Source organism: Portunus trituberculatus, chromosome 42 (genome assembly GCF_017591435.1).
Source record: "Portunus trituberculatus isolate SZX2019 chromosome 42, ASM1759143v1, whole genome shotgun sequence".
Taxonomy (NCBI): Eukaryota; Metazoa; Arthropoda; class Malacostraca; order Decapoda; family Portunidae; genus Portunus; species Portunus trituberculatus.
The window spans coordinates 28,544,725-28,558,868 of record NC_059296.1 but is presented as its reverse complement, the minus strand read 5'-3'; the positions used below and the strand labels follow the sequence as shown (position 1 = coordinate 28,558,868).

Below are 14,144 nucleotides of genomic sequence, written 5' to 3'. Positions count from 1 at the left end.
CAACAGCACCAACATCAAGACAACTCGAAAGTGAACATTATAAAAGAAACAATGAAAGGAAACAAAATGGCAAAACCACACACGACACTTGAGAGAGAGAGAGAGAGAGAGAGAGAGAGAGAGAGAGAGAGAGAGAGAGAGAGAGAGAGAGAGAGAGAGACGGCCAACATCTTTTAATAAACAAATAAACATTCCACAAAGCAAAAATGAGATAAACGTTTTCTCTCTTCCCGCTTCCCTCACGTCCACAAGGAAACCTGTACCGTCTCTCTCTCTCTCTCTCTCTCTCTCTCTCTCTCTCTCTCTCTCTCTTCTTCATATTACCTTCTCTTTTACCCTCCCTCTCTCCCTCCTCCATCCGTTCCTTCCTCTTCTCTTCCATCTATTCCGCTCCTCATCCCTTCTTCCCTCACTCCTTACCTTTTCCCTCCTTCTTTCCCTCCTGATCTTCCTTCCTTCTATCCTTCCCCAAACTAACCCTCTACTTTCACCTTTCTTCCTCACCTTCTCTCTCCCTCCCTCTCGTTCCTCCATTCGAATCAAGTGGCCAGCGGTGACAATAGCTCGTAAAGTTCAGAGTGGCGCTGCGTTTGGTTCTTCTGGGACTTCCAAAGGACACAGTAGGTCGTTGAGTGACTCCGCTGTCCACCCGCAGGCTTATACGTGAGGGCGTGAGTGGGTAGAGGGTGGAGGAGGCTGGGTGGGTGGATTGAGTGTGTGTGGTATGTACTGTAAGCGAGAGAGTGAGCGGAGAGTAAGTTTGATTGTTATGTGGTGCAAATGAGAGTTTGATGAGGCTGTTTAAGAGTGTGAGAGAGAGAGAGAGAGAGAGAGAGAGAGAGAGAGAGAGAGAGAGAGAGAGAGAGAGAGAGAGAGAGAGAGAGAGAGATACAATAAACAAACACTAAAAGCAAATAGACATACAAAACACAGACAAACGAACACACATGCTCAGACAAAAGGAGGAGAACAATAGAAAATAAACAACAAAGGAAAAAAAACAAGAAAAAAAATAACTGTGACAGAAAATAAGAAAAAGAGAGAGAGAGAGAGAGAGAGAGAGAGAGAGAGAGAGAGAGAGAGAGAGAGAGAGAGAGAGAGAGAGAGAGAGAGAGAGAGAGAGAATAATTGAGAACACGCACGTATTACATGAGTTCAGACGTGTAAGAGGTTTAAATAGTGAAAATTAGAGAGACAGAGAGAGAGAGAGAGAGAGAGAGAGAGAGAGAGAGAGAGAGAGAGAGAGAGAGAGAGAGAGAGAGAGAGAGAGAGAGAGAGAGAGAGAGAGAGAGAGAGAGAGAGAGAGAGAGAGAGAGAGAGAGAGAGAGAGAGAGAGAGAGAGAGAGAGAGTCATTCATGTGAAGCTAAATTACTGTTAACTCTCTCTCTCTCTCTCTCTCTCTCTCTCTCTCTCTCTCTCTATCAGGGCATGGGGCCGAGAAGAGCGAAAATGAGTCAAGATAATTACGTCAAAAAAGAGGAAGGTGAATCACGTCCCCCATTTTCGTTTTCTCTTCCTCTTCTCGTAATTCTTGTTCTTATTTCACTTCCTCCTGCTTCTCTTACTTCCTCACCTTCCCTCCTTATTTGTTTTCTTACTTTCATTCTTTATTCTCTATTTTTTTCTTTTTATTTTACCTATTTCCTTTATTCTTATGTTTTTTGTTATTATTTCTTTTTTTTTCTTAATCGTATCACATGCAATTGTATTTTTTTGTTTTCTTTTTTTTTTTTTAATCGTCTTTCGTGTTTTTTTTTTTTTCCCACAGTATTATTCTCCAGAGTCACTCCCATCTCACGTCGCTGCCACCACTAAAATCCCACAAGAGCGAGAAAAAAAGATATTCCAACTTATATTGACTCCCTACCACACACACACACACACACACACACACACACACACACACACACACACACACGGACTATCTAAAACCAAACCTCGCAGATCTTTTTCTTTACCTTTTCAGTACCGAGACACATTTTTACCATGATTAGACGAATTAGACGATTTTATTAGCATTAAGAAGGGTCTATGGAGGTCAAAAGATTAATGGCTAAATTCCTTACTATTCTAATCACAACATCTAAGTTTCTGAAGCCGCATAAGTTCACCAAATACTAACCAAAATGAATATGAAAACGCGGCATGGTACTGAAGGGGTTAAGACACTATATGCTTGAAAACGACTTAAAACGCGACTGCTAACTTCACACACGGCTTGCCAATTCACCTTATACCTTCCATGTGAAAGGAACATAAGCAGTCACCATCAGAACCGTCTCCCGTTAAGTAAATTTTCAGTCATCTTACATCTGTGCTACATAACAGCATCTGAAAGCAACTCCGAGCCCTACTAACAAACAGGAAGGAGAAACACAGGAAAGAAAGTGAAGGGAACTGAGCCCACGTAATAACTAATGATATCCTGACACGGAAGGAAATTTACAAGCAGTCACTCTTTCCAACTGAACGTGTTAAACTGCGCCACGATAAACTCACGCTGATCTTCCTGCCGCCATGTATACTAGCAGTCTACGCGTCTCCAAGCGACACTAAGCTGCACTGAACCATCGCAGAGAAAACGCCGAGGTCTGCTTATGTCGAGGGTGAGGTGCAGGAGGGAAGACAGGAGGAGGAGGAGGAGGAGGAAAAAGAGAAAGAGTGGAGTGGAGCAGGAGGAGGAGGAGGAGGAGGAGGAGGAGGAGGAGGAGGAGGAGGAGGAGGAGGAGGAAGAAGAAGAGATTCGATTGCACGTGTTTCTCCCCGTGGTGTCAAGAGCGGCACGGCACCCTCGCCTGGGGACAAGTGGGCGACCCGCGGTGGCTGTACGTGACGCGGTGTGGGAAGCGTCACCGGGGAAGTTATAGCCTGAAGGAGTGAGGGAGGACGCATCTCACACACACACACACACACACACACACACACACACACACACACACACACACACACACACACACACACACACTAACTGCAGGAACACGCACGGAAGCGATTTATAGTGTTCCATCTGCGTTAGACTGTCAAGGGTTAAGTAGGAGGGATGAAAAGTTACAACACACACACACACACACACACACACACACACACACACACACACACACACACACACACACACACACACACACACACACACACACACAGAAAGAGAGAGGAAGACGCTGTGGGTACTATTATATCATCTCTACCACAACTGACTCTAATAACACGATTAGCAGATCCTAGGCAAGAGGGACCACAGGGCGCCACCGCCATCTCTCCCTCGGCAGCCCATACAAGCACTGACGGCGTACAGTCCTTCCCCATCACGAATAGAGCGAATATCGGACAACTGAGTGCCTTGAGAAAGTTTACCTTGACCGGAAGGAAGGCGGCAACAGCCAGGCTACCCCCCTTTAGGGCATAGCGAACGGCACAAGCGTCTCCTTTGCTGGGAGGCGTAACCATGTACACAGAGCACTAGTCACGGCGGCAGGAGGCAGGAAAGCCACGACAACATTCAGGCTGCAGTGTTGTATATTCTATACCGCTTGGTTCAGACAGGAACCTCTGGTGTCAACTCTATGGGCATTTGAACTATAAGTAATTCACCCCAATTCTTGAAGATTACTGTCTACTCTCGTGATCACCAAGTGTACGCACTTCCGGTGAGTTGAGAGTTAGGCTGAAACTTCAAACACAACACATCCCATCCTTTGCTGAAAGAAAGCAGAAACTGCCCGCTCAACAATGAAAGCCATAAGCGACCTAAGCAGACCACCAACTGGCAGGCAAGGACGTTACCACTGAACCAGATAACAGGAGCCACAAACTCAACAGGATGACAGTAGGCGATGGATGATCCCAGTGTATGATGCTCCAACAGACCCCTAACTCTGTGCAGATGGTGCCACTCTCGGTCATGAGATAGATATAGGAAAAGAATAGCACTTGGCAGATTATATATTTTTATCAGTCGTATTCACATGTATTTTGTTGGTGTGAAGTGCAATTGTGAAAAAAAAAAAAAAAAAAACGGCATTCTAATTCAGGACAAAATATTACCACCATTCTTCGTGTGCTCTGAAGTTTGCCATTGACTTATGGTAATTAAAGGCGATGTGCATTCGCCGGGAGGCTGACAAGTGTTGGCCAGGTGACCAAGGACTCAAGGAGAGATTGCGAGATAAGAATATCACTACTCCTGATTTTCATTTAACAGACATTTAATATCAAGGAAATACCATGAATGAATTGCACACACACACACACACACACACACACACACACACACACACACACACACACACACACACACACACACACACACACACACACACACACACACACACACACACAGACCAGTGCGGGGAGAAACTTGACATTTTGAAAATCAGTCAAGGAAACACGGCAACAAATTCAGAGATATTATGTTAGATAAAAGATAATTCAGTGTTGGATAAAAGGTAATTACAAGACGACTAACTAACAGAATGAGGCAAGAGAGTCAAAAGTTCCAAAAGTGGGTCAGAGATACGGAAGGAAAACGTGAGTGTTGGACAAACACAACACGAGGTTAAGAGATACACGTCGTAAAAACTGAAATGTTAAAAAAGAAAAAAAATAAGGAAACGCCTGATTACACATATATAATAGGAAATGAGTGGAGACTGGAACAGACTGGAGTGACGGACGACTAAATTGCTTGTTGAAACCAACTTTTCATTGTCATCTCTCTCTCTCTCTCTCTCTCTCTCTCTCTCTCTCTCTCTCTCTCTCTCTCTCTCTCTCTCTCTCTCTCTCTCTCTCTCTCATTTTATATATATATATATATATATATATATATATATATATATATATATATATATATATATATATATATATATATATATATGTGTGTGTGTGTGTGTGTGTGTGTGTGTGTGTGTGTGTGTGTGTGTGTGTGTGTGTGTGTGTGTGTGTGTGTGTGTGTGTGTGTGTGTGTGTGTGTGTGTGTGTGTGTGTGTGTGTGTGTGTGTGTAATCATATCACTTTCTTCAGAATGAAAGAGTAAAAGAAAAAAAGAGCAACAGACTAAATATAACGAATTTAATTTATCATCTCGCTATATATATATATATATATATATATATATATATATATATATATATATATATATATATATATATATATATATATATATATATATATATATATATTTTTTTTTCGAGTAGGTGAATTAGCGAATGAATGAAGGCATGAACAATAATCAATGAATATAACGGATTATGCATTTTATTTACCCATTCACCTTACAACCCCATTACAAACACCTCTCTCTCTCTCTCTAACACGAAAACTTGCAACATATAATATAATTCCCTCTAATCTTACGATGCATGCACAAGAATCATCTCAAGGTAAAAACAGTAGTAATAACCTTTCCTTCTGACTCCTCGATCACCTCCACTGCTGCAGGGTTGCCACACCTGAGCGGGGGAGGCAACCATGTCATAACCCTCCTGCTCTATCTCTGCCCCATCACACTGCCATCCATTAAACCATCACGCAGAGGAATGGAGATCGGGTTTTCTTGCATACGTAACCTATCGCAACACTTGATGATGGTGTGAAAAAAGTTACGACTTTCTGGATGCGTGTGTGCAATGTTTCGCAACACCAAAGGATGTTGGGAGTAAACGTTTGGTCGGGTCGTCGTGCACGTTTAACCAAATAAAACGTTTATCCTTAAAATACAAATGCACTGGAATATTCTTAATTGCATATATGTTTGTGTGTTCTACAATACTAAACTTATGGAAACAACCTTAGTCAAATATCTAACCCCTTCAATACTGGGACACATTTTTAACCTTGAGATTTGTGTACGATTAGACCATTTTATTGACATTAGGAAGGGTCTATGGAAGTCAGAATATTAATGGCCTCAGTCTTCACTATTTTAACCCCCACATGAGTTTCTGAACCTGTACAAAACCACCAAATAGTAAGCAGAAAGCATATGGAAACGTATCATGATACTCAAGAAGTGAATTACAATACAAACAAATTACAATTTTTATTTCGGTATGTATAACTACAACACATATAAACCACATTTCTTACTTCCACATCATATAGTTTCTGCCGTGTCTAATGAGTGAGATTGGCAAATTGTAAGTGTGTGTGATTCTTCTGCAGAGATCGAGTGGTGGCGCGCGTGGGGACAGCCCGAGAGCTGGTGGCGGGCAGCCTGGGCCAGGTGCGGGCCGGGGAACACGCCCTGGTCGCCCTCGCCGCCCACACCGCCCGCACCAGGTAAGGATCTCCAGGTGTTGTAATGCTGGTTGTTGGTGGGGGTACTGCTGACTGGCTTTGTTTGTTTGTGTGTGTGTGTGTGTGTGTGTGTGTGTGTGTGTGTGTGTGTGTGTGTGTATCGTTCTTATGAATAGCATTAGCAGTACTAGTAGTAGTATCAGTATTAGTATTGGTAATGGTATTGGTGGTGGTGATGATGGAAACATGAGTAATATTAGAAGTGGTAATACGTATTACTAATACTACTACCACTGCTACTACCAGTAGTAGTAGTAGTAGTAGTAGTAGTAGTAGTAGTAGTAGTAGTAGTAGCAGTAGTAGTAGTAGCAGTGGTAGTAGCAGTAGTAGTAGTAGTAGTAGTAGTAGTAGTAGTAGTAGTAGTAGTAGTAGTAGTAGTAGTAGCAGTAGTAGTAGTATTAATAGTACTAGTAGCACTAGTAGTAATAGTAGTAGTAGTAGTAGTACTAGTAGTAATAGTAATAGTAGTAGTAGTAGTAGTAGTAGTAGTAGTAGTAGTAGTAGTAGTAGTAGGAGGAGGAGGAGGAGGAGGAGGAGGAGGAGGAGGAGGAGGAGGAGGAGGAGGAGGAGGAGGAGGAGGAGCGGTACTAATAGCTGTTGTTGTTGTTGTTGATGTGATCTGTGACGTAATCAAGAAGGAACACAGAGTAGTTTATTTGTAGACCATTATATTGTCTCACGTTTCTCGCACATGTGTAGAACCATATGCTGGTGATGATGGTGTGTGTGTGTGTGTGTGTGTGTGTGTGTGTGTGTGTGTGTGTGTGTGTGTGTGTATACCCGCGCACAAAATTTAATGCATCGTCCCATTCAAACAAAACATGATACAAAATAATGTACTCATAATGGGCGTCTTCCTGTCGACCCTTCCCGTCCCCTGTCAGTCATCTCAACCCTCAGTAGCGGCAACAGCAGCGTGACACGTGGTGGGTCACTCCCTTTGTGTCTCCTGCTGTGTGGCCGCCGCGTCTCTTTCACCACCACCACCACCACCAACTGTCTGCATTGTGCCTCCCCGCGACAGGCAGCTCAGCGCGGCCTTCCACTTTCACTCTTTTCCACTAAGATAAGAAAAAAAAAAGAAGGAAAAAATCGCGTTATAACCAACCCATGTTGACTTTTTCCCCCCAACGCGGGACCCAGATATTGCAGGAGAAATCGCGCTGGTCTGTGCCGGCGCCCCTTGCCGTGCTGGGTCGCGGAACCGAATTAATGTGATGTCAAAATTGTACACTATTATCTACCAAGGGTCCCTGTTTGGCGAATTATCACTGTGCTTTTTTTTCTTCCCTATCTCTCGTTACTGTCGACGTGGTGGCAGATTTCTCCTCGTCCCTCTCTCTCTCTCAGTGGTGTCGTGAGCAGCACACAACACACAGTGGATGAAGGTAATGACATAATCCACAGCAGCATCCTTTCAACATACGAGTTTCCTTTGGCCAAAAAATTAATTACCCCCTTTCCTTCTCACGTCCCCTCGTCCTGTTTCTCTCGGCACAGTTGCAACACTTAACTATTTCCCCTTTTCTTCCCTACATCCCTGGAGGACTGGAGCTCTTTTCTAACAATAAGCAGGCCGCCTTAACCCCGCGGCCCAAAACTTTCATCTCTTCTTCTTGCGTCCGGCAGGCACCTCCATTCACCTCCATTCACAATTTCACGAGTCTGCCTCTTTCTTTTCTCAGCGAGTCGAGAGTTTCATACGGTACCACACCTCAAGAATAATTCACCTGAACAACAGGAACATAATTTCAATCAGTATATTCATTTGTGTGTGTGTGTGTGTGTGTGTGTGTGTGTGTGTGTGTGTGTGTGTGTGTGTGTGTGTGTGTGTGTGTGTGTGTGTGCTTGCATGCGTGCGTGCGGCTCATATCTCAATCAAAATCTTGAAACCACAGAAGTGTTTTGCGTCTCAACAAACTTGCATTCACTCACTCATCACAAAGCTGCACGTCTGACAAATTGCATCACCTAACACTATCACCATTCTCTCGTACGGAATAAAGATAACAAGCTTCCTACATATAATTGGGATGAAGAAAGAAGGAAAGTAACGGGAGAAACTATGGTGAATGAGCGCGCAAAGTGATCTTAGTAACTAGGCCACGACAAACTGCAGTCATTAGACGAGATGATTGTTAGGGTAGAAACTGAAGTGCCATGAGCCGCGGTGGGGTGAGGAGGCGTGGCGAGGGTGTGGCAGGGGTCGCGAGTGATGAGGAGGCGTGGGTAGGCGTGGGATGGATGAAGATGAAAGAAAATTAACACCTGAGAGTTGAGAACATTCACTTTCACTAACAATCTAGACAAAGAAATACACACACACACACACACACACACACACACACACACACACACACACACACACACACACACACACACACACGAAAGTTCTCAGGTAACCGCTAATGAACATATAATAGAACGAGGTAATACTTTATCACCAGCACTCATTAAAAATTTATCCAATGCCGCGGAGAAAGAACATGAGCTGCCAAACCCGTTAGTCAATGATACTCGTGCACCTCCACGTAAAAAAAATCAACAAGCTAAACGTCCTTCAAGGAAAGTGATGGATTGGTTGTTGGGTAACTTTAATATTCATGAAGGTTTGGTTAATTGAGAGGGAACAGGTTAGAGCTGTGGCCAAATTATGATGGATGTTGTGAATGGGATGTAATAAGCCTATGAATCTATTACCTCCCTCTCTCTCTCTCTCTCTCTCTCTCTCTCTCTCTCTCTCTCTCTCTCTCTCTCTCTCTTATAGTTAACTTAAATCACCAATCACCGAAAACCAAAAAAGGAGCCCAAGCCTAACACACACACACACACACACACACACACACACACACACACACACACACACACACACACACACACACACACACACACACCAGCAAGAAAAAAAAGAAACACAGGCTTTCTCTGGCCATTCTCCTCCTCGGCTCCCTATCACTTTAGAGGCATGGAACGCCCCCGCTGCAAGACCCATTTGTTGGCGAGCGTTGGCTGCTGCCCTGCCGTTCCTTTCACGCCTCGCTACTCACTGACGGGGCGACGGAAAGTTGGGCTTCCTCCTCACCCAGTGCCAGTGACAGCAATAAAAGGGACGCATATAAAAACTAAGGGAAAAAAATATATGTAAGGGAGTAGGTTATATCGTGATGGTGGTAGTGTTGCTGAGTGTAAATTAAGCCACATCTCTTCTTCCCGACTCCGCTCCATGTTCACCTTCCCTCCTCGCGAAATTAGATGAGAGAGATGCCATAAACTTTTGCAATTTAACGCTTTAACTGCAATGGTTATCTCTTCTGTTAACGTCAACCTCTTCAACGTTTTCATATACATTCTGCTTACTATTTGGTGATCTTATACAGCTTCAGAAACACATGTGGAATATTAAAATAATGTAGACTCTGGCTATTAATTTTCTGACCTCCATAAACCCTCCCTAATGTCAATAAAATCGTCTAATCACACCCAAAACTCAAGGTAAAAATGCGTCCCAGTACTGAAAGGGTTAAAGACACTGTAGAATAAAAATACGAGATAATTTTCTTGGAGACACGGAAAAGTTAGAAAGACATGGATTAATTCTTTGTCTTTTCTGTACTAAAGAACTATTTACTTGACTGTAGTACAAATAAATCATGCCTTAAAAAGTTGGCATTTTGTTATGGTGAAAATTTTGTCCAGCAGTGAATGGATAAACCCCTTCAACACTAAGACACATTTCTACCTTGATTTTTTGGTATGATTAGATGATTTTATTTGCATTACGAAGGGTTTCTGGAGGTTAAAAGATTAATGGCTAGTCTTTACTATTCTAATAACAACATATGTTTTCGAAACTGCATAAAATCGTCGTGGTACAATGGAACCATGCGTGCTTTGAGGTTCGAGGGGTCTCCAAGCGCACGGGTTCGAATCCTGTCCACGGTCCGAGTGTAGGTTGGGCTTCCTCACTCGGGGTAACGGTTTCCTAGCGGGTGGGCTTTGAGATAGGAGGTACCCCCAAAAAAGTATCCCCTTTAGCCCATAAATTCCCGTGAAAAGTCCACATGGTATAAATAAATAATAACCAGAAATGGATACGAAAACGTACTGAAGAGTATAAAAATACATGACTACTATGAAAAATGTTCTGAGAAAAGAGAGAAAATAACAATCACAAAGTTTTCACCAGCGAAATACGGAATACAAGAGAAACAAGTATCTTTACAGTTATTCAAGGGAGGCACCGCAAGCACAGCACTTTTCCACGTCATTCAAGACTTTTGCCAGATAATGTACATGATTGTTCCATCGCATTTCACTTTCCCCTCGGCGTTTGCATGTATTCACGTGAGGGTGAGGGTCTCGGCCTGTGCTTTCCCGAATGATGGAAGGAATAGAAATCGACGAACGTGAGGGCTGGGACGGGAAGATAACACAGCAGTATCAGACGAGAGGAAGGCACAACCATGGCAGCTGTGGAATGCATGTACCAGTGCGCCGCCAACACTTAAAGCACCTCACAAGTGTTCAGCATCGTAACCAACCCAGCCTTTGAAGTATGATAGATACTGATGATGATAATGATGATAACGATAATAATAATAATAATAATAATAATAATAATAATAATAATAATAATAATAATAATAATAATGAAAATAACAATGACATTAATGAAAAATAATAATAATGATAAAAAATACTAATAAAAATAATAATAAGATGATGATAATAAAAGAAGATAAAGAAGAAGGATGAGAACAAGAGTAATAACAGCAATATTAACAACAACAACAACAGATGATAGTAATAATGGAACAATTTTGCACAAATACACATTCTTTATATGATTTCTACGATGGGTTTTCATAAATTTAACAACACTTACTCGAACAACCGATCTCTTAAAACGTAAACGTTGTCAGTTATTGTTTCCATACATACATACATACATACATACATACATACATACATACATACTACTACTACTATTACTACTACTACTACTATACTGCTATTGCTACTATTACTACTACTACTACTACTACTACTACTATCCAAAGCAGCATGAGTAAGCACTAAGCCCCGTTGGTCCCTGCAGGCTGGAGGACGCGCGGCGGGCTGACAGCGGCCTGTACAGCGAGGACAGCGAGCGGGACGAGGACACCTGCCAGGACCGGTCTTCGGAGCACGCGTCAGGTGAGGCGGAGTGTTGCATCACCTCATAAGAAATGTTTAGCTGACCGTGATTTTTTATTAGTTGAGTCATGTGAACAAACGCCTGGTCACTTTAATGCTTCTCTTTGAAGCAGCATGATGAATTGGTTCTTTTCAGTACTTTGCATTTTCCTGGTATGTTTTGACACAGTTTGTCACTCTGGCAATTACTGGATTATAAAGGTAAAAATAATTTTGTCTTACAGATGAACAAAACTTATGCACGAACGTAAAGCCAATTTGCTGAATATTTAAAAAAAGAAAAAGACAATGATAGGATGGATAATGAAGAGCAGGATAGAATTAGTGTTTCAGTGCGAGGAACACTTGATTTGTCGCTGTGTTTCCTGAGATCTAAATTAATTTCAGTTCCATTTACAGCTTCTGAGGAAGATTTGTGGTCCTTACGGGGAAGTGACAGCTGCCCTAAGTCCCAGTCTGATCCTGCAGCACCCACAGCACTGTCACCGCCTTGGATTTCTACTGAGAGAAACAGCTGCAACAACAGCAGTAACAGCAGCGATGACGGCTATAAAACAGAAGCAGGCGAGCTCTCCCACGCCAGCCCCCGCTTCACCGACCCCACGCTCACCTCCAACTGCACCTCCACCGAAATCATCGAGGGGCTGGAGCGGGAGCTGGAGTGGCTGCAGCACACCCTCGAGGAGGCAGAGAAGGAATGTGAAGAGGTGAGATGACTCGAAAAAAAAAAAAAAAAAAAAGAAAAAAACGAAAAATAAGCAACTTTAACCAGCTTTGAAAAGTAAACATTTTCAAGTGAGCTGCATAATTTGCAGTATCTTCTTTTCACATAATACTTTCTTTTTATCTTCCTTTTCGCCATACTTCATATCACATCATCTTACTTATATGTCAGTCAGTAAAAGGTAAGACTAGACTCCAGACGCCACATCTGGCCGCGGTATTCCCAGTGAGGGGACTGACGGTGGTGTGGTGGGCTGCGGGCGACGAGGCGAGTCATGCCACAGCACCCTGACAACTGACACTCATAGAAAGTCTCCCGCCGCAACACCGTGCTCGTGACACAATCACACGACTTACGCTATTACGCGGCACGAGGAGCAAATTCAGGCTTAATGTTGATGATACTAAATAGCTCGACACTTGGGAAGGGCAGGCGTGTAAGACAGACAGGTACATAAACACTTACTGGGTCGTGGCAATCTGTCCTCCCCTAGCAACTAAAATGACTTCAAATGGCGTTGGTAATTAAGGCGATTTGGTGAGGCAAGACACTCACACCACATACACAAGAACTACAACTCATTTGACATATCTGCTGGTGTCTTCTTAAAGTCTAAGAGTCATATAACTGATGGGAATGGACGCTTAGATATACCCGGTCCTGATGACAGCACAGCAAACACAACTGGCAGTGTTGTAGCTAACCGTCCCACCACCTGACGTTTTGAGCGTTCAAGGTGGAAGGGAATCCTCAAATTCTATACCTTTATTTATTTAAATAGGAAACAGAGAGAGTATCAGCATCGTACCGGATCCTGAAGAAAAGTTACACAGAGCCGCCACTACTTAACAAGCATGTAGAGAAAGAAACCAACATCCCTAGATACTGTGATGAGATGTACCGCGAGATTGCAAAACACACACACACACACACACACACACACACACACACACACAATGTAGTGGTTAGCACGCTCGACTCACAATCGAGAGGCCCGGGTTCGAGTCCCGGTGCGGCGAGGCAAATGGGCAAGCCTCTTAATGTGTGGCCCCTGTTCACCAAGCAGTAAGTAGGTACGGGATGTAACTGGAGGGGTTGTGGCCTCGCTTTCCCGGTGTGTGGAGTGTGTTGTGGTTTCAGTCCTACCCGAAGATCGGTCTATGAGCTCTGAGCTCGCTTCGTAATAAGGAAGACTGGCTCGGTGACCAGCAGGCGACCGAGGTGAATTACACCATTATACTTTCTTCCTGATTTCTCCCGCCAGTCATTAGCATTGAAGGTATGCACGAAAACGATGTTATAAAATTCGAGTCATCAGGATGGCCATGGCTTGACAGCACGCCTCCACGAGTTGTGAGGAGCTCCTGGCCAGGTTTCAATCAGTGGTGTCACATCCAGTACACAAATATTCCTTCATGGTGATGATGTCATGGCATAGTAAATCCATTATGTCATGATAAGAGGAGGCATTGTTCTTACACAGGGGTACCATTTAAAGCATTCGTTGCTACCGACAAAACGACAACACGTAGACTAATCTACTGACTCACAACTACTCCCATGCTGGTGTTATGTTGGTTTGTTCAAGCAATCATATATAATTATCGCCTTTACTCACAGCACACTTGCATTTTAATCAATATTTGTTACTTTGTTGGCTATCTTTCCATTACGTTAGACTTCAGCTTTGTAATCTAACTTTCTTTCAGGAATCATCACAGCAAGCCAAAGAGGAGCTCATGGCAAAGGAGACTCAGCCGACAGGGGAGTTGAAAGTATTACATGTGGAGGAAAGCGACAGGGCGCGACTCTCTCATCTCGAGGAACAACTCAAGCAGTTGCTGGAGGCGCTCATATCCGTAGCGGATATGGTGAGTGACGCACAGACCTCCTTCCCTCGTCTATGAATAAATTATGATGAAGAGATTGGTC

General features: G+C 43.2%; 1 protein-coding gene across 2 annotated transcripts in view; it reads left to right on the top strand.

Moving 5' to 3' along the window:
* The window catches only part of LOC123517661, a 65,666-nt gene that overhangs the window by 49,781 nt on the left and 1,741 nt on the right, over positions 1-14,144 (top strand). For both annotated transcript variants that reach the window (XM_045277978.1, XM_045277977.1), the window contains 4 exons: positions 6,158-6,274; positions 11,391-11,488; positions 11,888-12,195; positions 13,922-14,083. In XM_045277978.1, coding sequence (XP_045133913.1) covers positions 6,158-6,274; positions 11,391-11,488; positions 11,888-12,195; positions 13,922-14,083 — 685 coding nt within the window. The remainder of the gene's footprint in view (positions 1-6,157; positions 6,275-11,390; positions 11,489-11,887; positions 12,196-13,921; positions 14,084-14,144) is intronic.